Below are 25,451 nucleotides of genomic sequence, written 5' to 3' on the forward strand. Positions count from 1 at the left end.
TGAGCATTGAAGAATTGATGCTTTTGAACTGTGGTGTTGGAGAAGCCTCTTGAGAGTTCCTTGGACTGCAAGGAGATCCACCAGTTCATCCTAAAGGAAATCAGTCCTGAATACTCATTAGAAGGACTGATGCTGAAGCTGAAACTCTAATCTAATACTGTGGCCACCTGATGCAGACAGCAGACTCATTTGAAAAGACTCTGATGCTGGGAATGACTGACGGCAGGAGGAGAAGGGGATGACAGAGGATGAGATGGCTGGATGGCATCACCAACTCAATGAACATGAGTTTGAGTGAACTCTGGGGGTTGGTGATGAACAGGAAGGCCTGGCATGCTGCAGTCTATGGGGTTGGCAAAGAGTTGGACACGACTCAACAACTGAACTGAACTGATGAAGGTGAAAGAGGAGAGTGAAAAAGCTGACTTAAAACTCAACATTCAAGAAACTAAGAGCACAGCATTCAGTCCCATCACTTCATGGCAAATAGACAGGGAAACAATGAAAACAGTGAGACTTTATTTTGTTGGGCTCCAAAATCACTGCAGATGGTGACTGCAGCCATGAAATTAAAAGATGCTTAGTCCTTGGAAGAAAAGCTATGACAAACCTAGACAGCATATTAAAAAGCAGAGACATTACTTTGCCAACAAAGGTCCGTGTAGTCACAGCTATGGTTTTTCCAGTAGTCATGTATGGATGTGAGTTGGACTATAAAGAATGCTGAGCACTGAAGAATTGATGCTTTTGAACTGTGGTGTTGGAGAAGCCTCATGAGAGTTCCTTGGACTGCAAGGAGATCAAACCAGTCAATACTAAAGGAAATCAGTCCTGAATATTAATTGGAAGGACTGATGCTGAAGCTGAAGCTCCAATACTTTAGCTACCTGATGTGAACAACTGACTCACTGGAAAAGACCCTGATGCTGGGGACAATTGAAGGCAGGAGAAGGGGATGACAGAGGATGAGTTGGTTGGATGGCATCACTGACTTGATGGACATGTTTGAGCAAGCTCTGGGAGTTGGTGATGGGACAGGGAAGCCTGGCATGCTGCAGTCCATGGGGTCCGCAAAGCGTAGGACACAACTGAACAACTGAACAACAAATTTAATTGTGAACTCTAGAGATCTTCTCGCAATCCTTTACATTTAATGAAACACCTCTCAATGCCTGAAATTTTTTAAAAACTGAAATATATAATGCTGACATTACTTTGTTGGTGGCAGAATGACATATACTCTTCAAAAATGACCAACTCCGCTGCTCTGTTGCTCAGCTGATGGTTTATAAATATTTATTAGTTATTTATAAATAGTTATAATATTTATCAGCATCCTCAAAAACATCCTTTTATTCCTAGGCTCCTGGTTTAATCCTTCAAACAAGAAGCTTAGTCTCAAGCACTAGATGATAGAAAATGTCTTCCATCTTTTGTTAATTTTTGATTTAGAAAATAGGTGTCTATGAGTTTCACATGGTTCATCTTGGAAGAATAAAGGTATCTTTTATTGTCAAAATTTTTAATGTTAAAAATTTGTAAATGGAGGTATGTAAAAAAGTCCAGAAGGGTAATACCAAAATGTTAATAGTGGTCTTCTAAGGGTTATGGTTCAGCTAAAATCTACTTGCATGTTCTTTACACCTATATTTTCTACTTTTTGTATAACAAACATGCTACTTATAATGCCAAAACCAGTAGTGCCTTATGATCAGTCACAGCCACCCTATAAATAATAAATAAAAACAAGATGGCAAAATCAAGTGTAGGGAAAACTGTTTTGTTCTGCTGAGTATAAAACGGACTGCCAACATATTCTCAAACATTTCAGCTCTACCATTTGAAAAGCATTGAGGGTTCCAAGTTTAAAAGCAGTGTCCTGCATCTTGGTTCCTGGGTTTCCACAGCAAAAAAAAAAAAAAAAGAAATGACTTAGAGAACAAACTTATGGTTGCCAGTACACAATGCTCTATATAGAACGGATAACCAACAAAGACCTACTGTATAGTAGGAACCCAGCTCATTGTTACGTGGCAACCTGAATGGGTGTTTGGGGAGAATGGACACATGTATATGGCGGAGTCCCTTCACTGTTCACCTGAAACTAACACACTGTTAATCGGCTATTTGTTGTTGTTGTTTAGTCTCTAAGTCATGTCTGACTCTTTGTGACCCCACGGACTCCATGGACTGCAGCACACCAGGCTTCCTTATCCTTCATTATCTCCCAGTTTGCTCAAACTCATGTCCATTTAGTCGGTGTACCGGCTATACCTGAATACAAAATAGTTTTAAAAAGTGAAAAAAGATGAAAATATAAAACCAATGTACTGTGTTGATTCCTGAACAGGATAGAAGAAAATAGCATTTGGACATCATATCTGTTCTTAATTATTTTCCACAACTTAAGAAATGCAGGTGTATAAGACATTCCGGATTTACATGGTTATTTATTTGGGGGTATAAAGAGGGGATCTTTACTTTTCATTTTATACTTACTGAAAGTAATTTTTAAATGGTCCTGCACAAAAAAATAGACTAGTATATAATTCATGTGAATACAGCATACTGACTCTAAAATCCAGAGGGAAATCTTAAGTTCTAGTTATGCAATAATAATTCTAATTCTCCAGAAGTATGAAATTTCTTAATGAAAAAGTACTTTGGTATCAGTGTATACCGATTCCAAATCTTTGATATCAATATGGATAGCAAGCTACAAAGTACAGGTTACTAGTAAATGAAACCCAATGCCATACAAGCTGTACTAGAAAAACAAATCACCATAGAAATGCAAATCAAAACCACTGTATACCACCTCAGATCCATTGAACGGCTACTATCAGGAAAAATACAAAATAACAAATGTTAGGGAGGATGTGGAGAAATTAGAACCCTTGTACACTGTTAGTGGGAATGTAAAATGATGCAGCCACTGTGAAAAACAATATGGCAAATCCTCAACAAATTAAACATACAATTAGTGTCTGATCCAGAAATTCCACTTCTGGGTATGGATCCCGAAAACAGCAACTCAAAACAGATTGTTCATACACCCATGTTCATAGTCACATTATTCTCAGTAACAGATAAAAGTAATGCAGGTGTCCATTGACAGATGAATGGATAAGCAAAAGACACAATGGAATATTATTTAGCATTAAAAAGGGAAGAAACTTTGACACATAACATGGATGAACTTTGAGATCATTGTGCTCAATCAAATAAGTCAGTCATACACAAAATAATATTGTATGATTCTACTTATATGAGGTACCTAGAATAGCCAAATTCAAAGAAAGTAGACTGGTGATTGCCAGGACTGGGGGTGGGGGAAGGGGGAAAGGAATAGGGAGTTAGTGTTAATGGCTACAGAGTTTCAGTTTTGCAAAATGTGAAAACAGTAAAAATGGATTGTGGTGATGGTTATGCAATTTGAATGTACTAAATACCACTGAACACCTAAAAATGGTTAAGATGGGAAATTTCATGTGATTTTACAATAAAAATTTGGAAGAAAAATATAAATAATGGTACTGGGTCAATAAACACTAAGTAATTTTAAATGTAAGCAACTAAATGGGGTGTAGTATGCTGAACTGGCTCCTGGAACAGAGAAAAAGGAAATGGAAAAATGGGCAAAACTGCAGTAGTCAGTAGTTTACTTACTAATAGGGTATCGATGTTAATTTCTTAAGACACATAATGTGGCTACTATGCAAGACAAAGTTAGGGGGTTAAGGGTACACACGAGCTCTCTGCACTATCTTTGAAAGGTTTCTCGAAATCTAACATTATTCCAAAATAAAAGTAACAACTAAAAATAAGTTAGAATTAACGCCTACATGGAAGATACGAGTGCAAATGTGCTCAGTTGTGTCTGACTCTTCACGACTGTATGGACGGTAGCCCACCAGGCTCCTCTGTCCATGGGACTTCCCAAGCAAGAATACTGGAGTGGGTTGCCACTTCCTCCTGCAGGGGACCTTCCCGACCCAGGGATCGAAACCATGTCTCCTGCCTCTCCTGCATTGGCAGGCGGGTTCTTTACCACTGAGCCACCTGGGAAGCCCACACAGAAGACAAAGACAATACAAATATATTAGAATTGATAAAGTAGACCCCAAAATATGAACACCTATACAAACAGCTACAGATGTGAAATTATTTTTCTTGTGTTGTTCACTGTTGCCTAGCTACTATCTTATCATACAATTGCAAAAGGGCAGGCTATTGAATTTTATATTGTGGTAATATTTCCTTCATGATACTGGGTGCATTTTTTCACTTAGATCTTGGCAGGGACAGTGTGATCTTCCTTCTGCCAATTCATGATTTTATATCTTTGATAATGTGTTACTTGGTGAGCATCCTGGTTCTTTCAAGTCAATGACAAGCCCAGTTTTGTGTTCTGTGGATTCCTACGCAGCAGAACTCAACCTGGACAGCCCTGGCTGTCCATTTTACTAGCCCTGGCTCAGTGTACTGGCTTCCAGCTGTAACACAGGTGCATTGGATATAAGCCTATTTGAGGAGTACTTAGGTATCTGCATAAACGTGCTAAGTCACTTTAGCCACTGGAAGCCCATATGGACGGACGGTACTGTAGCTTTTAGAGAAAAAAGATCATGAAATGCTTTTATCAGTAACTAAGCAGCAGCAAGCTGTAGGAAACAACTGGTAAAAACATCTTGCTTCATTATGAGTCTGCTTGAATATGCTGCTCTGAGGAGATTTCAAAGTTAATGAAACATGTTAGAGCAGAACTAAGTGAAAACAAAGCTTTACTCAGAAAGATGACTTGCAACAGCTAAGTTTTACTTTATTTCCCAGCCCAACTGCTTTTCTGTTAAAGGTCAATTATGTAAAAACTGATGTGATATAAGAGAAGGGTAGAAAATTTGCTCTCTCAACAGCTCTGCACAAGGGAGAAATGACTAAGGCTATTGTGTCTTCTTCCCTTCCATTCGCTGACATCAGTGATCTAAACACTCCAGAGGCTTACAGCTGCAGGTGCAAAGAGCTTTGACTCACAGGTGCAGCTTGCATTTCCTTTCTCTGTGACCTTTAAGGTCAACTGGTTAGCTGGCTTTGACTGCAAATAGAGGTCTTAATTCCTCCAGTACAACCTTAACTTGATATGAAACACTTACACAAGGAATGGTGCAGACAAGAAGGCAGTTTATTGTATCAATACTTTGGGGAGAAAAAACATGATTCCATTTAAGGGGAAATAAAACAGTCATTGACGCTCAGTAAGAAACACTGCCATCTAGTGGAATGATGATATACCACCAAGACTTTCAAGACCAGGCATGAAATGTGAGCGGATTTGTCGGTTTAAATTTTCACCAAAAAACGGCACTTTTGAGGAGCTGATTTTCAGAGAACCTCAGATTTTGAGAAAGTACTTGTCTTTAAAATGCATAAATGTATGTGCTTTCTCTGATTTGGGGGAGAAAAGAAAGTTTGTTTCTTTTTTTTTCCAAGTAGACTATCAAATTAATTCTCAATTTCAAAGTTAATGAATCACTTTGGAGCAACCTGCCTCTTTGAGCATTCGTCGTCACTCTTGCACTCTTGTTCAGCAGTCTAAACAGCAACCCCTGATGACGACAGCTTATAAAGAAGCAAAACTCAACTGTACAAGAACTACATTAAATTTACTCATTTCCTCTATTTTTACAATCTAAGGTGCTAAGTATTTGCACTTCACTTATTTGAATTCCTGTGGTGGGGGGGGGGGTGAGCATTAGAAAGCACCAATAATGCTTTTGCATAAATCACATAACCCAACTCTTATTATGACTACACAGTAACGGTGGAAGATATTGGTGTGAGGACGTGGGAATGCTGTTCTTAATGAATAATAAAATCATTCTTGTCAAGACTTTAATTCGCCTTTATACCCAGGTGCTGCAGTAAATGTGCTGATTTGATGACTTCTATGAGCATATAGATGAGAATATTTAATGAAACACCTGGCTGACAAAATCAAGTTGTGAGAATAACATATTGTTAATAGGCATGATCTCAAGTTGGCATCTCCATGATTACTGAGATTTTAGATTCTGGGTTAAGTGCTCTGCTCTTTGGAACATCCACAATGGTTATCGATCGATCTTGGTAATGAGCTCCTCGTTGCAACATTTCTGGATATACAGTTGGAGGCACTCACAGATTCTAGAATGCATGAGTCTGACGTGGTTTTCTCAAACCATACTCCTGGCAAACTATAAACTCAGTTAAGGATTTTGAGAAGAGCCAAGTTCTGTGAAAGAGGTATACAAGGACAGAGTTAAGAAGCTGAATTAAAAGAATATTAGGTTGTGTTCAGTAGACAAAACTGAATGTTCCAATTCTGAGAACCTGAGATTGTCCAGAAAAGCAAAATTCTGAGTGTAGGACACAAGTTACCACAAAGTCAGAACCCACTGCTCTGCGTTTCAAAAAATATATATATATGTATACATATACATATATATATATATATATATGAGCTGGGGAGTGAGGGTAGTCCCTGAAGTACATCTGAATGAGGTTGTTCTTTTGAGAGTTAGTCTGGGTTGCTTGCGTTCACCACAATTTGCAATAATCACCCCCACCCCAAGTCTAAAGCCTTCCTTTACCATATATTCTAGTCTACTTCATCTTTCTTTCATATATGCTACTACTTGGGCACACCTGAAGTAAAGCAATTAAAGATGCTTGGGAAGCCTTATAGGAACTCCAACAGGATGCCAAAGTCACCTCCAAAAAAAGTTTATTAGCATGATTAAAAACATTTTCCGGAATAATGACAGAATTTCTAAACATGAAAGAGGATCAGTGGCTATACTTTATAACCAATATTTGCAACTGGAAAGACAGCTTTATTACCCAGTCTTTATTTTATTACAAACAACCCACATTTACTGGTTCCCTGTGAAGTCATGACTATTGCTTTGGGAATGAATTCCTACTGCAATTAAGTATAAAAAATATCTTCCATAATTGGAGTGTGACCTGCATTATTGAGTAAAGAGTTGATAAAAATCCTCAAAGAGTTGGTTTTTTGTTTTTTAAAAAACATTCCTTTTACACACTACAAAGCAATAATTAGTAATTTGGCTTTTAAAATTCCTACATGATATTTAGAATGGCAGTCCCCAAAGGTCCTCCCTTCACATAACTCAACTTGCAGATCCTCTTCTGGAGTGTACATTCTTGGGGTGGACTCTGAAGACCTCAACCTCCACGTGTTTATACGGGTTTGAGAACAAAGACAGCATCATCCAGAACGTAGTAGTCATTATACATGTCACCTTCACACAGGTATGGCAGTCTGGTGAAAGCTTCGATAACAAAACCAGCTTTTCTGAAAACTTCAGGCAGACTATTCACTTGTTCTTCCCAATTCTGTCCCTTGATTTCCAAAATTTCCGATGGTTTATCCCACTTGCCACCTACTAAAACAAAAACATGAAGTTAAATTCTTGAACAAACAGATTATTCAAAAGAGGGAAGAGGGGAAGAACAATATCGGCTAAGGACTTGGTGTGTGCCAAGCACTGGGTGCTTTGATGAATGATCTCCCGGGTGACCCAGCGGTAGGACAAAGAGGAAGCAGAGACTTAGGAAGACTGAAGAACGTGGCCCAGCTTGCAAGGTTAATGAACACTGGGGCAGAAATGTAATCCCTCATTAAACCAGACCCAAAGCCCACACTACTACTTGCTCTGACAGCTTCTTGATATCACCCTCCCTTAGACTGACTGGTGTGTAATGGTTAATAGGTTTGGAAAACTGCTTATTAAACACTGGGACATTGAGGCAGAGTAGAACAAAGTTTGAAAGAGTGCTTTGGATAAACGTAAGAAAACGCCACTAGTGTAGTAAAATTATGCCACATATTAACTAGAGAGGTTTATCAGGCTGAAAGTAAAAATAGGTTAACGGAGACTTTTAATTTCTAAAAACAGACCATTTGGTGTGCTTTTCAAGAGAGGTCAATCCATTCTCTAACTTTTCAGAAGAATTTCATACAAGTTAACCTCCAGAACCAGAGAAAGGATATAACACACTAGAATGGATGAATCAACCTAGCATTTCTTGGAACAGTGACTCAAGTCTGTGTTACGTTAGTCATTTCCAAACCCATGAGCGTCAGATGCCCAGGTACTAGGGGGCTAGAAAAAGTCTTCAGTTCACATACATAACAAGCACTGACTACAGACGCGCGCGCACACACACACACACACACACACACACACACACACACACACACACAGTGGTATATATAAAATCTGGGGGGTGCTTTCCGACACAACAATGATGTAAAAAAAAATACACAGTAATGTTAAAAGTATTACTAAATACAGATTGAGAATAACTTTCTGTAAATGACAAAATATATAATCAACAAGTGCCAAGCATACAAACAGTACAGTGGAGAGGGCTTCATTCTTTCCGGCAGTGAGCACCCCTCTTCCCCGTGGAAGGCAAAGCCTGGGGAAGCAGCTTCCCCCTCCTCTTTCTTGCAGCTCAGGCACTGGCTCATGACCTAAGCTCAGAAACACTCGCCGCGACCTGGAATGAGGAGCAAGTGGCCCAGAGGTGGGGACGTGAGGCTCCTTCTCTGGGAAGGCGCAGCAGTGGTGTGAGTCCAAGCAGCTCGGGCAGCATGGAGCGGTACTACTGACAGGCTGTGGCCCACGCCAAGGCAGCAATGCTTGCCGGGGGCAGTGTGCTCTTCACATCAGCTTTATAGCAGATTTCAGGGCATGCGTCTTGCATGTAGACCCCAACACATGATTCTCCAGTCCTCCCAGGGACTCACTGTGCTACCCTCAAATCCTTTCAATAAACTCCCTTTTGCGTATTAAGTCAGCCCAAGTCACTTTCTGCTGTTTACAAAGAACCTGACTGATGAAGCCCCCGAGGGACTAGGATGGGGTTCTGGATGACAAAGATTCCACACATTTATTTCACAATAAAAGTGGTCACACAAAACTGGGGCACAAGGGCTTCCCAGGTGACTTAGTGATAAAGAATCTCCTGCCAACGCAGGAGATGCAGATTCGAACCCTGGGTTGTGAAGATCCCCTAGAGAAAGAAATGGTAACCCACTCCTGTATTCTTGCCTGGGAAATTCCAGGGACAGAGGAGCCTGGCAGGTTATAGTCCATGGGGTCACAAAGAGTTGGACATGACTTAGTGACTAAACAAAACTGGGATACAATTAGTTAATGGCACCCAACTTATTTATTCATTGTTCACTGATGTTTCTCTTGTCTCTACATGAAGATGGACTTTCCAGGTGGTGCTAGTGGTAAAGAGCCCATCTGCCAATGCAGAAGATGGAAGAGATGTGAGTTCGATCCCTGGGTTGGGAAGAGCCCCTGGAGGAGGAGGGCATGACGACCCACTCCAGTATTCTTGCCTGGAGAATCCCATGGACAGAGGACCCTGGTGGGCTACAGTGCATAGGGTCGCAGAGAGTCGGGCACAACTGAAGCGACTTAGCATACATACTACATGAAGGTATTTCCTTCTGCTTCTCCTTGATTTCCAGCAGTTCTCAGCCCAGCACCAAGAACAAATTAGATGCCCAAGAGCACAGACTGAACTGCTCTAGAAAATTTAAGTATGAGTTATCTGTCAAACAATACTTTCTAGGAATATGCACCAAGGTAAATCAAAATCTCACCCAAAACATCTAACATCTTTGAGGCTTTGTAAAACCCAAGAAAAACGTGACCATATGAACATTTAGAAGTGTGTGCTAAGCTAAAATCTCAACTTTAAATGGTGAAACTGCATTACAAACAATCTTTACACAATTTCAAAAAGTTCCCAATTATGGTTCCTCAATAAGAGTTCCTCTCTTTGGTTCTTCCTTTCTTAGAGAAAAAAAAAAAAAAAAAAAAGCCAAAACTCTCCTCAAATACACACTCCCACACCTCACACATACACACAGAAATGGAGACTGTGAACAGAGGAAAGATCATTCTCGGTCTGGAACTCAATCTGATTCTGTTTTATGTCGGTAAGGTTCTTTTTTTTCCCTCCATTTTATTTAAATCAATTGCTACTTTTCATCTAAAAAGTCATTTATATTTTAACCCCCTACAGATTTTTAAATGTATAACATTATGGAAACTGTCTAAGGTGACAAATTTCCTTTTTTCTCAGAGAAATAGGTAATAAAAAAACAGCTGAGAAAAAAAATTAATATTAACATTGAAAATTTCCTTTGCTATCATGCTGCTTTAGAGAAGAGTACCTCTCCAAACAAAGGCTTGAAAATATTCATAAAATCACATTAATCATTAACAATTCAGTTCCCATACAGGCAAAATGACTCTGCACTAAATAATTGAATATTTTTTAAAGAACAGTGTTTCAGAAAAAGCTGAATTTCTATAAATTGAAGTATCTGTCATTTAAAAAAACTGCTATGGCTCCTTCCTTGAAAAATAACCATCTCACAAATATATGGATACTTTTGCCTGTTTTTTCTCTATGAGAGAGTTTCCTATATCACAGTTCTAATAATTTCATCATCGTTCTAAAAAATCTCATAATCTCAGATTTGCTCACAAAGTTTGGGTCATAGGCCAGGAAAGGGAACAAAAGTTCTTATTTTTTTCTCATCTGTAAAGAAATATTTTTAAATGTTAACCGTGATTTGGTAGGGGCAGAGTGGTGAAAGGACTATGGGTGACTTTTTTGTTTCTACTTTCAGTAATAAGTCTATTAATTCCCTAATAAGTATATATATCACTTTTATAGAGCAGTCTAATTAGCATTATTTTTTAAAAGAATTATCTTTCAAAGATATATACTGAAAGATGTGCAGACAAATTATCTGGAATTTGCCCTAAAATAACGAGAGAGTAAAGGCACAAGTAGGGAGAAGAGCTGAAACAAGACTGGGCTGAAGTCAGGTGATGGTGGAGAAGTTACTGTGCTGGTCAACTACTTCTGCGTATGTTCGAAATTTTCCATAAAGGCGTTTTTTAGAAAGTTCAGAAATTACTTCTCTATGTATTTTCTAGCTTGGTCTTCAAAAACAGTAATCTTTTTTCATTCCCTTCACTAAGAAGATAAACTTTCAACCTTTTTCAGAGGGTCCTGTGTTTAAAAAGAAACCCTACAGAATGCGAGAGTCCTTCAAGCGCAGCTCTTGACAGGAGTGGGCTGCAGGCTGACACATTATCCAAACTTCCCTTCCGCACTAAGCTGCCGCCTCATTCACGCGCGGGGGCGGGCGGGGGCGGTTGTGGGGAGCAGCCGTCTCCTCACAGCCTGGGCTCTCACAGGAAACCACCACACCGGGTTTTCTCCCTTCCAAGGCGGTCATGAGCAGAGATATGAAACTCCAAAGTTGCAAGTATTTATTTTACCCTGGAACACTAGTTCTCCAGGAAAAATGCTAAAAGATAGCTTCCCTTTTAAAAACTACCTCATGGAGGAGTTGACACTGGGACCTTGCTGCTCAACTTCACGACTCTGGCAGGCCCATTTCCACTTCAAGTTCCCACACTTTAACGATCACTATACCTCATAAGGCCGCTTCTCTACTTCTAAGGTGAGTAAGTCTGGGTAGGAGACCTGCGGCCGCAGTTACCAGCCTTAGGAGTGAGGCTAAACCCCTCGGCTGAAGACGCAGGAAGCCTGGTCTTCTCCAGTGACTTGACTTTACCCACTCATCTGGTTTACCTTTACCAGGTTGCTAAAAAGCTCCCAGCTCATCTCCAATTGTACAAGTAACAAAAACTACAACATGGTGAGAAGAGATTTGGGTCACAAATACTATGATTCTAGTTTTAATTCTTCTGATCTGGATCAGGACCTATAAGAAAAATGTTAAGTGACAAAAAGCCCATATGAAACTTGTATCAGACATCTTGGATTATTTTTTAATTTTGTGTACAGTAGCAAAGGGAAAAGTCAGACAAATAAGACCATGTGGAAACACAGAACCATACAAAGTCAGAGTGAAAACATGCACAAACTCCAGTTTGCCTCAACCAATAGCATTTCACATAGAGCCTCCCTTGCCCTCAAAATGGCTGAGGGCAGGTCTTCCCAGTGGTAAATAACTGAGCAGCTTTCCAGTTTCACGAACCTGGGATTAGATAGGCAGCCACATAGGGACCCACCCCCATGACACGGAAGCAGCATGGTGTGGCGGCGGTGAGAGCACTAGATGGGGTGTCTAGTCTCGGCCCTGCTGACATGATGCTGTGAAGTGAAGTGAAAGTCGCTCAGTTGTGTCCGACTTTTTGCGACCCCATGGACTGTATAGTCCATGGAATTCTCCAGGCCAGAATACTGGAGTGGGTAGTCTTTCCCTTCTCCAGGGGGTCTTCCCAACCCAGAGATGAAACCCAGGTCTCCCGCATGGCGGGTGGATTCTTTACCAGCTAAGCCACAAGGGAAGCTCAAGAATTCTGGAGTGGGTAGCCTATCCCTTCTTCAGCAGATTTTCCCGACCCAGGAATTGAACCAGGGTCTCTTGCATTGCAGGCGGATTCTTTACCAGCTAGCTATCTCTCTTTAGAGCTCTATTTAGAGCTATCTCTAAAATGGGCATATGATACTGTGGGGACAGGAGTGGCCATCGCAGCAGAAATAGCTCCTTTCATTAAATACTTAGACCCAGGTAAGTAAATACTCCTTGTGCACTGATGGCCTCAAGGAAACGTCCTGCTAACCTCACAATACTCACAACACTATCTCCCTTTTGCTAATGAGGAAACAGACCAGAGAGCTAGGAACTAGCAAGAGCTAGGATCTGAATTCAAATCTCTGCTCCTAATCACAATACCGCTCAAGTAAATTAAAGCTACAAGAGGCTATAAAGCAATGCACAAGAGCCAGGGAAGAAACTAACCTGCTGGGCAGTGGCATGGCCAGCTCATCAGGCCTCTGCTCATCAATGAAAGGCTGACTAAGCCAGGGCTACAATTTCCCAGATGTACATCTTGCCTTTTATAATGTTTCCCTTTGGGACAACTAGACTCCCTGGAGAACAACTGTAAACTGTCATGAATTTCTAGCAATCACAACCTTAAATGGCAGAAAAAAAAAATCCCTGCTGCTCATGTGCTCATTTGCATAAGGGGCTTTGATACCTATTGCTACACTGAATGCAATATTCCTGTGAGGCCAGCAGTGCAGATAAGGAAACAGGCTCCTAGAGAGCAACTAATTTGCACAGGGAGATAAACGGACAGCTCGTAAGCACACCACAGGTGTACACGTGGACCCCCAACTTCTGACTCCGGATCTGCTGTCACCTCCAGCAAAGGAGATCCCCACCCCACCCCCAGGGCTGCCCCTTAAGTACCAGACATCACTGTGCTCCAGCAAGCCTGAGGTCAGGAAACTCAGAGGGTCAAGAAAAGTGAGGAACACCAGTGTCTGCCTTTAAGTTTCAATTTTTTAGACTGATAGTAAAGTTAATGTACAAGTTTAAAAAAAAGTTATGGGTGTGTTGTAACTTTAGAATAGTGATTCACAATTTTAAAGGTTATACTCCATTTATAATTATCATAAAATATTGGCACCAGTGTCTACTTTTATAGTCTTGACCGTGCTGAGAGTGAGGTAAAAACAAGAAAGCCATGGTTTTCAGTGGATTCTTCCCCCCAAAATGTCAATAAAACAGGAGCACAGGACAAAGGGAGGTGAGAAGCCCACTGAACAAGCTCATCTGCTTCCTCCTACAGGGGTTGCAGACAACTGCACCGTCTCAGTGTCTCAACTACCTGAACTTGAAGTGGACTACACGCAAAAGGTCGTAACCTTGTCCTGCTCCTTTTCCACAGTGGGGTGCCCTGCAGAGCAACCCACAAGCCTGTGGTTTCGCTATGGGACTCACGAGCCTGAGAACCTGTGCTCTAATGGATGCAGAAGTGAGACAGACAAATACACACTTAAGAATCTGGCACAAAACCGGGTTTCCCTCACTGTGAACAGGCTGACTTTCAATGACAGTGCAATCTATGTCTGTGGAATAGCCTTTCCCAACTCAAAGCAACCAAGAGCTAAGCAAACGGGAAGAGGGACTGTGCTTGTGGTGAGAGGTCAGTCAAAGCTTTATTCCCATACACTGGGTTCTGCTTGGCCCCTTAAATGCATCACTTACTTTATGCAGAGATTAGGAGATACATCTGATAACTTAATAGCTGAGCCAGTGAAAAGTATGACATTCACACTAGCCAACATGCAGTTTGGACTGAAGAACTACTCCAATTCCATCTCTCAGCCTCTGCACACCCAGTCAGGGCTATGTCGGGTGGTATATTCTCTATGTCCAGACTTTACTGGCAAAGGCTGACCAACTATGCCCTTCTTTCTCCATGTTACACGGATTGAAATATGATGTTTAACTGACAGCCTTGTTAGGATCTGGTCTGGTACTGCACCATCTAGAACAAAACACTGGAGAAGCATAAGCAATCAATAAATTGAACCCATAAAAACATATGCATTATGGAGAATAAACACACAATTTAGGTAAAGCCACTGGGGGACCCCTGACCTTACCCCCTTGTGCATAGATAATGAACAGAAAGAAAAAGGGTCAGTGTGGTTTCCTTAGATTTACTAAAATCCGTGACAATTTCCTCATGCAAGTGAGGACACTGAGCCTAGCTAAGACCTAAAATTATGAAATTGTGACGAAAAGCTTCACATGATTCTGGGGAAAGGAAGAGATTAACAGTAACTCCATGCTTTTCTCAGACCTCTCCCCTTTAAAGAAACTCTAGTATGATGAGCTCTGAGATCATTAAAACATAAACTCAAATTGATCAGGCTTTTGGTTTTAAAACAGACTTCGAGGAGCCCAGATTGTCCTATATTACAATCCTTACTTTGGTGTTCTAATGAATTTTTGCTATTTCACTATTATTTAATGTTAGTGTATGCTCACCTGTAGGGGTAAATTATAAATGAGTTAATGCACATAAAGCACTTTTAATGGTGCCTGTGAAGTGAAGTGAAGTTGCTCAGTCATGTCCGACTCTTTGTGACCCCGTGGACTATAGCCTACCAGGCTTCCCAGTCCATGGGATTTTCCAAGCAAGAGCACTGGAGTGGGTTGCCATTCCCTTCTCCAGGGGATCTTCCTGACTCAGGGAATGAACCCAGGTCTCTTGCATTGCACACAGATGCTTTACCCTCTGAGCCATCAGGAAAGCCCTTAATGGTGCCTGGTTTATATCAAATAATTAATGTCAGCTAAGAAAATCAACTCTGAATATTCATTGGAAGGACTGATGCAGAAGCTCCAATACTTTGGCCACCTGAAGTGAAGAGCCGACTCACTGGAAATGACCCTGATGCGGGGAAAGACTGAAGACAGGAGGAGAAGGGGGCGAAAGAGAATGAGATGGTTGGATGGCATCCGGGACTCAATGGACTTGAGTTTGGGCAAACTCCGGAAGATAGTGAAGGACAGGGAAGCCAGGCGCACTGCAGTCTATGGGATCTGAAAGGGTCAGACATGACTCAACAACAGATATTAAACACACAACAGCTGTGGAAATTTGTATCTCTCACTCCATGCATTTGTCTTCTATAAAAAATAACAGCCAGAAGAAAAATGGTTTGTAAAGAGAAGGAGGTCTCAAACCTTCAAGTTTATGTGATGAAACACCCTTCTGTAGGAGTAGGAATGAAAATACCATTAAGACAGAAACAGCAATTTCCTACCTTTTAACACAGCCGCTAATTTCACACTTGAAACTTTTAAGTTTTACAAATATGGTTGATTTATTAAGTTTCACAAGAAAAATGTATGTTGTATAAACTGAGTTCACAGGATAAGCATCTACGGGCTTATTTAGTTGAAAAGTACAAGTTATTCAGATAACAATTACAAATTTGACTGGATTCTGTACTTCAAATAATTGCATACTTCAAATAATTGTGGCGTGTTATTTCATCACTACCTAGAGAACAGGACACTTCCTGCAGGGAGGGAGAAATTCAGAATGTACAAATGGCTTCAATAATTCTACTTCCAGCTTTATTAGAAAGAAGGGACACACAACAACACTGCACATACAGGCGTGCAGTGAGCACCATCATCTCAATGCATGGCCTTCTCAGGGTCTTCAAAGACTGCACTGTTTACCTATGTGTTCAGTTCAAGGTCATAAACATACGTGGGAAAGAATTTTAACTCCACAGACTCTTGGTACTAAAAGAAACTTAAAACACCCTTGAACAACCTGTCTTGAAATGTTTATCTCACTTTAGGCAACAATTTACATAAAAAGTGATTCTTAGCATCATGACAAATAATTAATTGAATTTATTAAAATTTTAAGTTTTAAAAATGAGTAACATTTTGGGCATAATACACTTAAAGAACTAATGAACTGGCTTTAACTATATTATATACTTGAGTGCCTTCTAAATTAAGAGCCCCTGAATAAATTTTTATATGAATAGCCAAATAGCATAAGCTCATGTGTTCCCCTTAACATTTAGTTTCAATTACACTTTATACATATATTTGCAATAATGTTTCAATAGTGACTGTTGCTCTTTCTCTGTCTGTAATTAACAAAGAGATGAAGGTTCTCAGCAAGGAACTGCAGTCCGCCCTGATAGCCCTCTTAGTCCTGTTCTCTGTCTACATCACCAGTGTGCTCGTGATCTTCATCATCCTCATCAAAGTAAGTCAAACGTCTTACATTAGATGTCCCTATGGACTTGAAAATTATCTTAAGGAAATAACTTCATCTCTCCACATGTTGGGAGCCTCAGAAATAGCTCACCTAATTAACATCTCCCTTCGCATCTGCAGGAAATACCTACTGCAGAAGAAGTCTGCAGAAAAAAGCAAAAATTTTCATCACTGAAAATCACTAACCAGAGTACACAATTTATATGGTTTTCTTTCCATAAATGGGAATAAGAGATTCTTCTTTATAACCATCAGACACACGCTACTTTTCCACTGGTGGGGGAGGTATGAAAGGCCTAAGAACGATCTTTAAGAGTGAAAAAGGTTAACAAAAGAGACTGAAGGGACTTCCCCGGTGGTACAGTGGCTAGGACTCCATGTTCCCAATGCAGGGTGCCCGGATTCAATCTCTGATCAGGGAACTAGATCCCACACAATACTTCTAAAAGTCCTGCATGATGCAATTAAGACCCGGAACAGCTAAATAAATATTTAAAAAAGAGAGAGAGAGAGAGAGAGAGATTAGACACTGCCTTAAAATATCTTTAAGAGGCCTAAAGTTTTTGAGAAAGACTATACTTCTCATTGTTCACATGCTATAAGAGGGGATATGTATGCGTTATATTAAGATTACCATAAATCCTACTATCAGTATCAGCTTGAGCTATTAATAAAAACACCTCAGAAGTGACACGAAAATTATTCTTACTGCATATTACTTAAATATTAAGCTCGTTTAACTTTATTATGGTATGAGATATCTGCCATGATTGTTCTGAGTACATAACATGTCTTGTAAGACTTTCCTTTTCTTCCTGACAGTCAAAATCTAACACTCGAAGAAAGAAAGAAACAGAAGAGTCACAAAAGGTACACACCAATGCTGGTAAAACATCTTCAGAATTGTGGTTATTAACTATTTTACAATGAAAATAATTTAAGAAACACAGAACATCACCATAGAACAACTTTCATACTGTTTCCTATTGTTGAGAAAAATGATAGTCAAGTGACAGGATATGTGGCAAATTGATAGTTCTCAATCATAAATTCTACTTAATATACTCAAAATACAAGAGTTAGCTGTGGGTACAGATGTGTTGGGTGGGGTAGTTTCTAAGACTGGTGGCCAATAAAGAAACAAAAGGCTCAGATAACGTGCAATAATCATTGCTTTTAATCATAAGACAACTTTTTTTTTCTTATTTGTATTTATAGAAAAAGAGTGCTCGGCGTATTTTTCAGGAAATTGCTCAAGAGCTATATAATAAGAGACATGCGGAAACACACCAACAAACTGTAAGTGTAAAATATCAAAAAGATGTAAAGTTAAAAAGCATGTTTAACTAAAAAAACTTAGCTGCCAGCAAGCTATCAATAATCAAGTTTTTCTTTAAAAAGAGTCTGAAAGAGGACTTTTATAAAATGCATTTGTTTTGATAAATACATAACAAAGGACATCTGATGCAATATCAAATAGACACCAGGTTGGCATCTTAGTGACATGAAATCTTTCTGAAACACACTGGATACAGGTAATGTTTTCAATACAGACAAGGATGCTTTTGTGGGTTGAAAGCTTCTTTAGACTGTATCTTGCATCAGTAGTAACCATTAAGCAAATGTTGCAAACATCTGTGGATCAAATATACAGAAAACTTACTTGTTCACATTAGAAAAGACAGATAATAAGAATAAAAAATGAGTATTTCTTCAGCCTTTGATGTTTAGTGATAGGAAGAATGTATGTTGACTACAATACATTCTGATAGTCCTTCTACAGTCTTAAAGTCCTATAAAAACAGGTTTTTTCAAACAAGACATTGTTTTAGAGATAACAGAGCAGACAGTTTCCACGATACCTGATCAAACTGCCCAGATTTAAATTAAAATGTATACAAAGTAAAGAACTTATACACTAACAGAGATATTTTCCTCTTAAACAGCAGCCATGAGGGCAAATGAAACAGAATTCTGATATGAGATGTGGTTTTTCTAAATCTAATTTCTAAAAAGGATTTTCATCCAGGAAATAGTATCATCTAAGTAGTCACTTCATCCTTCAATGTATATAGAAGTACATAAAGAAGTGGTTTAATTATAAATACCTAAGATGCCACTCTAATTAATTACAAATGTGTGTCCACACTCTTCTTTTATTGACACAGGCACCTTTTCAGCAAAGAGGCCAAATTAAATGACTAGCAGACAAGCCTGGAAGTAGAAATTTTAAAGCCCTCAGTCAGGGCTTTGACAATGGCATGTAAACAATAAAGTTATTCTTCAGTTCCCATATCTTACTCCAAACAAAGGGAAAGTGGAAACTGGACCTTTATGGTTACTGGAGAATGCAAGACAGCACTGTAATTAATATGTCGCTCTTAGTGTGGTGTTATTGGTTACAAAACTCAAAATGTGGCTTATTCTTTACTATTGCAGGAAAAAGACAACACTTATGAAAATAGAGCAGCGCTTTCTAACTATGAAAGACCACAGAAGTCTTCTGACTTTCAATGAAGTCACTGAAAATTCAACTCCAGATGCTATGAAAGCATTAGTGGATATACACCCATCAGGTTTTTTTTAGAAAACAATTTAAGGTAAATGAAAAACTCAATTAGCTACAAGAAGGATGCCAGAGAATATAAGGAAACTATTACTAATGGAAATTACCAAAATACTAAAACCTAACAAAATGCAACTGAAAAATACTTTCCTAATTTGCTAGGTAGGAGAATTCTAAGCAGTCAAGCATCTTCAAAAACTTCCAATTAAAGCATATGTCCTCCTGTACTTGCTCCATTCAACATAACCACACGATGACTGATACCCTAAAGATGATCACCAAGTGCCTCAGTCTTGCCTAGAAGAACTGTCTTTACGGTTTCTAGACGTGGTGGGCCAACTAGACAAGTTGGCAGGGAAAGAGGAACGGAGAGAGGAAGGAATATGTCAAAATCTGAATTAGAGAAAAATCATTTTGAACAGCATTTTGCAAATATCATTCTCTCTAGTGTTGCAATGGGCCAGTGGTATAGTACACATTTTCCTGCCAGGGTATGCAAAATAACTTACATCATGCTACCAACAAAAAGTGAGAGCGCAATAGAATACAGTAACATTTTAGTTATTTTAACAAAAAAATCCAAAGCAGAAGGTTCAGCCAGAGAAAACCTCAGAATAAATAAGCTACGATGGACTCTAGGTGTCAGTCTTGTGCCAAATAACAGCACCAGGGAAGGCTTTTGGCAAAGCACTGGAACTGATTGAGCCTTGGCAATATTTTTTTTTCTTTTAGTAAGTCACTGTATTACACACACACAGACACAAAAAAATATAGCTATGCACACACACACACATTTATACAAACCTACACTTTATACATAGTTGGGGTCATACCGAGTATACAGTTTTGTATCATGCACTGCAGTGTGATTTTTAACCAACTAAGGAGGGAAATGTTAGACAAGGGGCAGTGTATAGCAAGGAGGCTTATGGCACTTACTACCATCTCACTAAGAAAACATGTTACAGAACTGCTCTCTGAAAGTTACTTCTGTGTAACAAAAAATCTATTTAAAGTACCTGCAAGTATATATCTGCTATTAAACCTGAATTACAACCTATTATGTGTATTTAAAGTGTTTCTCTTAAACTGGTATAAAATGAGATGGATTCTTATTTTTAAACCCCAGATTAAATTTTCAAATATTTTAAGATCCCTTTAAAAGCATTTTGTACTGATGGCTCAAATCAGGGACCTCTAACCTCTCCATCTGGGTTGGGGGGGCACATAACCTCATTTTGTGTGTAAATATATGTGAAAACACATGTGGGTGCACATGTGCTTTGTGTAGTTTATGCATATACATGTATGTGTGTATATGTGTATACACAAAAATAGAAATTAAACAATGGGCATTAAAAGCAATATAAACAAAAATGTTAACATTTCCCTCCTGTACCCCAACATAAAAAGTCTTGCATACTCCCCCAACTTTGAGACCACTGGCCTGACTGAAATAAATGAACTTCTAAACCAGATGGCAGAAAAGGTTAAGTACTACCACCATCTAGGTGAATAGAAGGGATCTGATCATTTCCTTTTGATTTCTGAAAGTCATTACCTTTTGGTCCTTTGAGGGATGAAAACATACCATTCTTCATGTAACTAATGAGGAAACAAAATCCCTAAGACAAACCTGTATTTGATTCAGAATAAACTTTTCCCAATACAAGCAAGGACTGTGTTTAAGAGACTAATTTTTAAGCTAAATTTTGGAACATATTTTCCCAAGTAGTTATTTTCCTTGAGGTCATATATGAGTGCCTGATATATATATATTATTCATTCTTTCATTCATCCAACTAGCCAACAATACTGATTGACCGCTATACTGTTATACAACCAAGGGCTTCTTTTGCATGCTATCCTTGGGTTTCACTGAACTGGGAACCCCACCTTGTTCCCATCTTATTGCTGTTGCATGTGCATATGGTAAAACACTCCACAGATGCAAACACACGCCAAATGTTGCCCACATGAAAACTTCCCTAACTCCTCCAGCAGTTAATGGAACTTTCCTTCTCTAAACTCATGGAACTTCATGTTTCTTTTCAGACTATCCTGCCACTGTCTGTTTACATCTTCTGAACTATTCTCTAAGTATCTTAAAACTAGAAGCACACACCTCATTTCTTTTTACTTCTACTGCTTAGCACTGCCTGGTACATAGAAGTCTTTTAAATACCCTTACATGAATGCAACTGAACAATATTTCTACAGAAAAATATTTTTTCGGCCCTTCAACGGAGTTATGAAGCACACTTCACTCCTTAGCCATTGACCCTCATGCCTTGTCATAAGGACCATTCACTGAATCCCTAACATTAATTTTCCTGCTATCTGAGCATCCAGAATTGCCACTGGAAAGGACTAAGCAAGCTATAGCTTTCTGTTTAAATTTACACTTCCCAAGATAATCAGAAGAGAATAAACTGAAAACTTGGACATGAAAAAGAACAGATATGGTTCTAGTGTCTGCACACTCTCCCCTCTAGTCTAGAGCAGTGACACCACATACCAACAGGTGTTAATGAAATTTTCAGAGTAAGTCATATCGTTCTCTATTATATTAGTGCTAAGAGAGTTTGAAACCCTGGGCTAACAGGCATACAGTTCAGTGTCTGTGGAGTCGAGTCACATCAGTTCAGTTCAGTTCAGTTGCTCAGTCTTGTCCGACTCTGCGACCCCATGAATTGCAGCACGCCAGGCCTCCCTGTCCATCACCAACTCCCGGCGTTCACTCAGACTCACATCCATCGAGTCAGTGATGCCATCCAGCCATCTAATCCTCTGTCGTCCCCTTCTCCTCCCGCCCCCAATCCCTCCCAGCATCAGAGTCTTTTCCAATGAGTCAACTCTTTGCATGAGGTGGCCAAAGTACTGGAGTTTCAGCTTTAGCATCATTCCTTCCAAAGAAATCCCAGGGCTGATCTCCTTCAGAATGGACTGGTTGGATCTCCTTGCAGTCCAAGGGACTCTCAAGAGGCTTCTCCAACACCACAGTTCAAAAGCATCAATTCTTCACCACTCAGCTTTCTTCACAGTCCAACTCTCACCTCCATACATGACCACTGGAAAAACCATAGCCTTGACCAGACGGACCTTAGTCGGCAAAGTAACGTCTCTGCTTTTGAATATACTATCTAGGTTGGTCATAACTTTTCTTCCAAGCAGTAAGCGTCTTTTAATTTCATGGCTGCAGTCACCATCTGCAGTGATTTTGGAGCCCCAAAAAACAAAGTCTGACACTGTTTCCACTGTTTCCCCATCTATTTCCCATGAAGTGATGGGACCGGATGCCACGATCTTCGTTTTCTGAATGTTGAGCTTGAGGCCAACTTTTTCACTCTCCTCTTTCACTTTCATCAAGAGGCTTCTGAGTTCCTCTTCACTTTCTGCCATAAGGGTGGTGTCATCTGCATATCTGAGGTTATTGATATTTCTCCCAGCAATCTTGATTCCAGCTTGTGTTTCTTCCAGCCCAGTGTTTCTCATGATGTACTCTGCATATAAGTTAAATAAGCAGGGTGACAATATACAGCCTTGGCATACTCCTTTCCCGATTTGGAACCAGTCTGTTGTTCCATGTCCAGTTCTAACTGTTGCTTCCTGACCTGCATACAGATTTCTCAAGAGGCAGGTCAGGCGGTCTGGTATTCCCATCTCTTTCAGAATTTTCCACAGTTTATTGTGATACACACAGTCAAAGGCTTTGGCATAGTCAATGAAGCAGAAATAGATGTTTTTCTGGAACTCTCTTGCTTTTTCCATGATCCAGCAGATGTTGGTAATTTGATCTCTGGTTCCTCTGCCTTTTCTAAAACCAGGTTGAACATCAGGAAGTTCACAGTTCACATATTGTTGAAGCCTGGCTTGGAGAATTTTGAGCATTACTTTACTAGCATGTGAGATGAGTGCAATTGTGTGGTAGTTTGAACATTCTTTGGCATTGCCTTTCTTTGGGATTGGAATGAAAACTGATCTTTTCCAGTCTTGTGGCCACTGCTGAGTTTTCCAAATGTGCTGGCATATTGAGTGCAGCACTTTCACAGCATCATCTTTCAGGATTTGAAATAGCTCCACTGGAATTCCATCACCTCCACTAGCTTTGTTCGTAGTGATGCTTTCTAAGGCCCACTTGACTTCATATTCCAGGATGTCTGGCTCTAGATGAGTGATCACACCATTGTGATTATCCGGGTTGTGAAGATCTTTTTTGTACAGTTCTTCCGTGTATTCTTGCCACCTCTTCTTAATATTTTCTGCTTCTGTTAGGTCCAGACCATTTCTGCCCTTTATCGAGCCTATCTTTGCATGAAATGTTCCCTTGGTATCTCTAATTTTCTTGAAGAGATCTCTAGTCTTTCCCATTCTGTTGTTTTCCTCTATTTCTTTGCATTGATCACTGAAGAAGGCTTTCTTATCTCTTCTTGCTATTCTTTGGAACTCTGCATTCAGATGCTTATATCTTTCCTTTTCTCCTTTGCTTTTTGCCTCTCTTCTTTTCACAGCTATTTGTAAGGCCTCCCCTCGAGTCACATAAACTGATGCTTAAGGCACAGAATTTGAGACCAAGCTAAAATGCAAAAATATCGATAAATACTTCAAAGTGAAGGACTGTCAACAAATCTGATCTAAGAAGCCACAAATAAAAATAAAGGAACAGAACAGGACGGAATGAAACAAATCTAACATGTATCAAACACCAATACTGAGACAGACATGGTTGGGCACTATCCTATACACTATATTATTCCATCTTCACAACAACCCTCAAGGTAAATATCAGCCCCATTTTTATAGATGAAACCACTAAGCTTCAGGAGAGGCTCAGGCAATAAGGGCTGACCCATATTTCAAAACAGGTTAGCCCTCAAAAGCCCATACCCTTTCCACAAAGCAGTCCTGACAGAGTCTTGCTTATTTCTATTAAGACTGATGGGAGCTTTAAGACTGAACATGTCTAGTTTAACCCAAACAATCACCCTGGAAGAAAGTGAGAAAGTTGCCAAGGGCTACCCCTCAATATGTACAGGTTTATTTAGGTGGTTTCAGAGAATTCTAACAAATCTTCAAAAACAATAATCACAATGCTATTTAAACTGTTCCAGAGCATTAGAAGGAATTCAGAAATTATTTTTTACAAAATCAGCAGAACATGAGAAAGATAACATCTTCCAAATAAAAGATTAGATCAGACCATCATTTATCAATAATATTAATGTTAATAGCTTTATTTAGAGTTTTTACAAATACAATCTAGTGATACAAAGAAGACTATCCTACATAAGCGCAGAGATGTATGAGTGGATATGTATTAGAAGATCTAATAAGACAACAGAGAAAAAAACCCTGTCACCACAGAGGTTGAAAACAAAGGTGACAGAATCCAACACTGAGCCCTGACTGTGTTACGCTCTTAATAAAACAGGATTTTTGAAAAATATTCTATCTCTAGCCAAACAGCCATCTCAGGCCGAAAGACAGAATCATATTTTTCATTAAAGTAAAAACCAAAGGTTTCCACCATTTTTAAAAACATTTTCTGGAAGTAACTACAAATGAACTTGGACCAAAAAAAAAAGACTAAAAATAAGAAGTAGCAAAACCATTTGCAGATGTTATAACTGTCTTTTTTAAGAACCCCAAGAGAATCAGTGGAGGAAACTACTGGAAACACTAAAATAATCCAATAAGGTAAACAGTTACAAAACTGGTACAAACACAAACACACACAAAAGACTGCTCTTCTTGTGTTATGCATAATATCCGGAGGGCCATTTGAGACAACATGGATAAAACCACAGGACATTATGCTACGTGAAGTAAACCAGATACAGAAAAAGAAATACTACATGATCTCATTTATACTTGAAACTGAAACAAGTCAAACTTGTAGAACCAGAGAACAGAATGGTGACTGTCAGGAGCTGGTGGGTGGGGAAGCTCAGATGTTGGTCAAAGGATACAAGCTTTTAGGTGTAAGAGGAACAAATTCTGAGGACCTAGTGTATAACCTGGTGGCTACAGTTAATAACGCTAAACTGTATACTTCAAATTAGCTAAAAGAATACATCTTAAGCATTCTGCAGACACATACACAAAAGGTAACTATGTGAGGTAATGCATGTGCTAATTGACTGCAGTCATCATTTCACAATGTATATGTATACCAAATCATCATGTTGAACATCT

The 25,451-nt window shown here is 39.4% G+C and overlaps 1 protein-coding gene across 2 annotated transcripts in view; it reads right to left on the reverse strand.

The window, feature by feature from the left end:
* Positions 1-5,193: 5,193 nt before the first annotated feature.
* METTL9 (methyltransferase like 9) overlaps positions 5,194-25,451 on the reverse strand; it is a 49,157-nt gene continuing 28,899 nt past the window's right edge. The window contains exon 5 of one of the 2 annotated variants that reach the window (XM_052660734.1): positions 5,194-7,445. In XM_052660734.1, the coding sequence (XP_052516694.1) occupies positions 7,243-7,445 (203 nt within the window). In that variant the 3' untranslated portion in view covers positions 5,194-7,242. Of the gene's footprint in view, positions 7,449-25,451 lie in introns of both variants that reach the window. The other variant, XM_052660725.1, reaches the window with a different exon arrangement.

This window comes from Budorcas taxicolor, chromosome 2 (assembly GCF_023091745.1).
Source record: "Budorcas taxicolor isolate Tak-1 chromosome 2, Takin1.1, whole genome shotgun sequence".
NCBI classification, from domain to species: Eukaryota; Metazoa; Chordata; class Mammalia; order Artiodactyla; family Bovidae; genus Budorcas; species Budorcas taxicolor.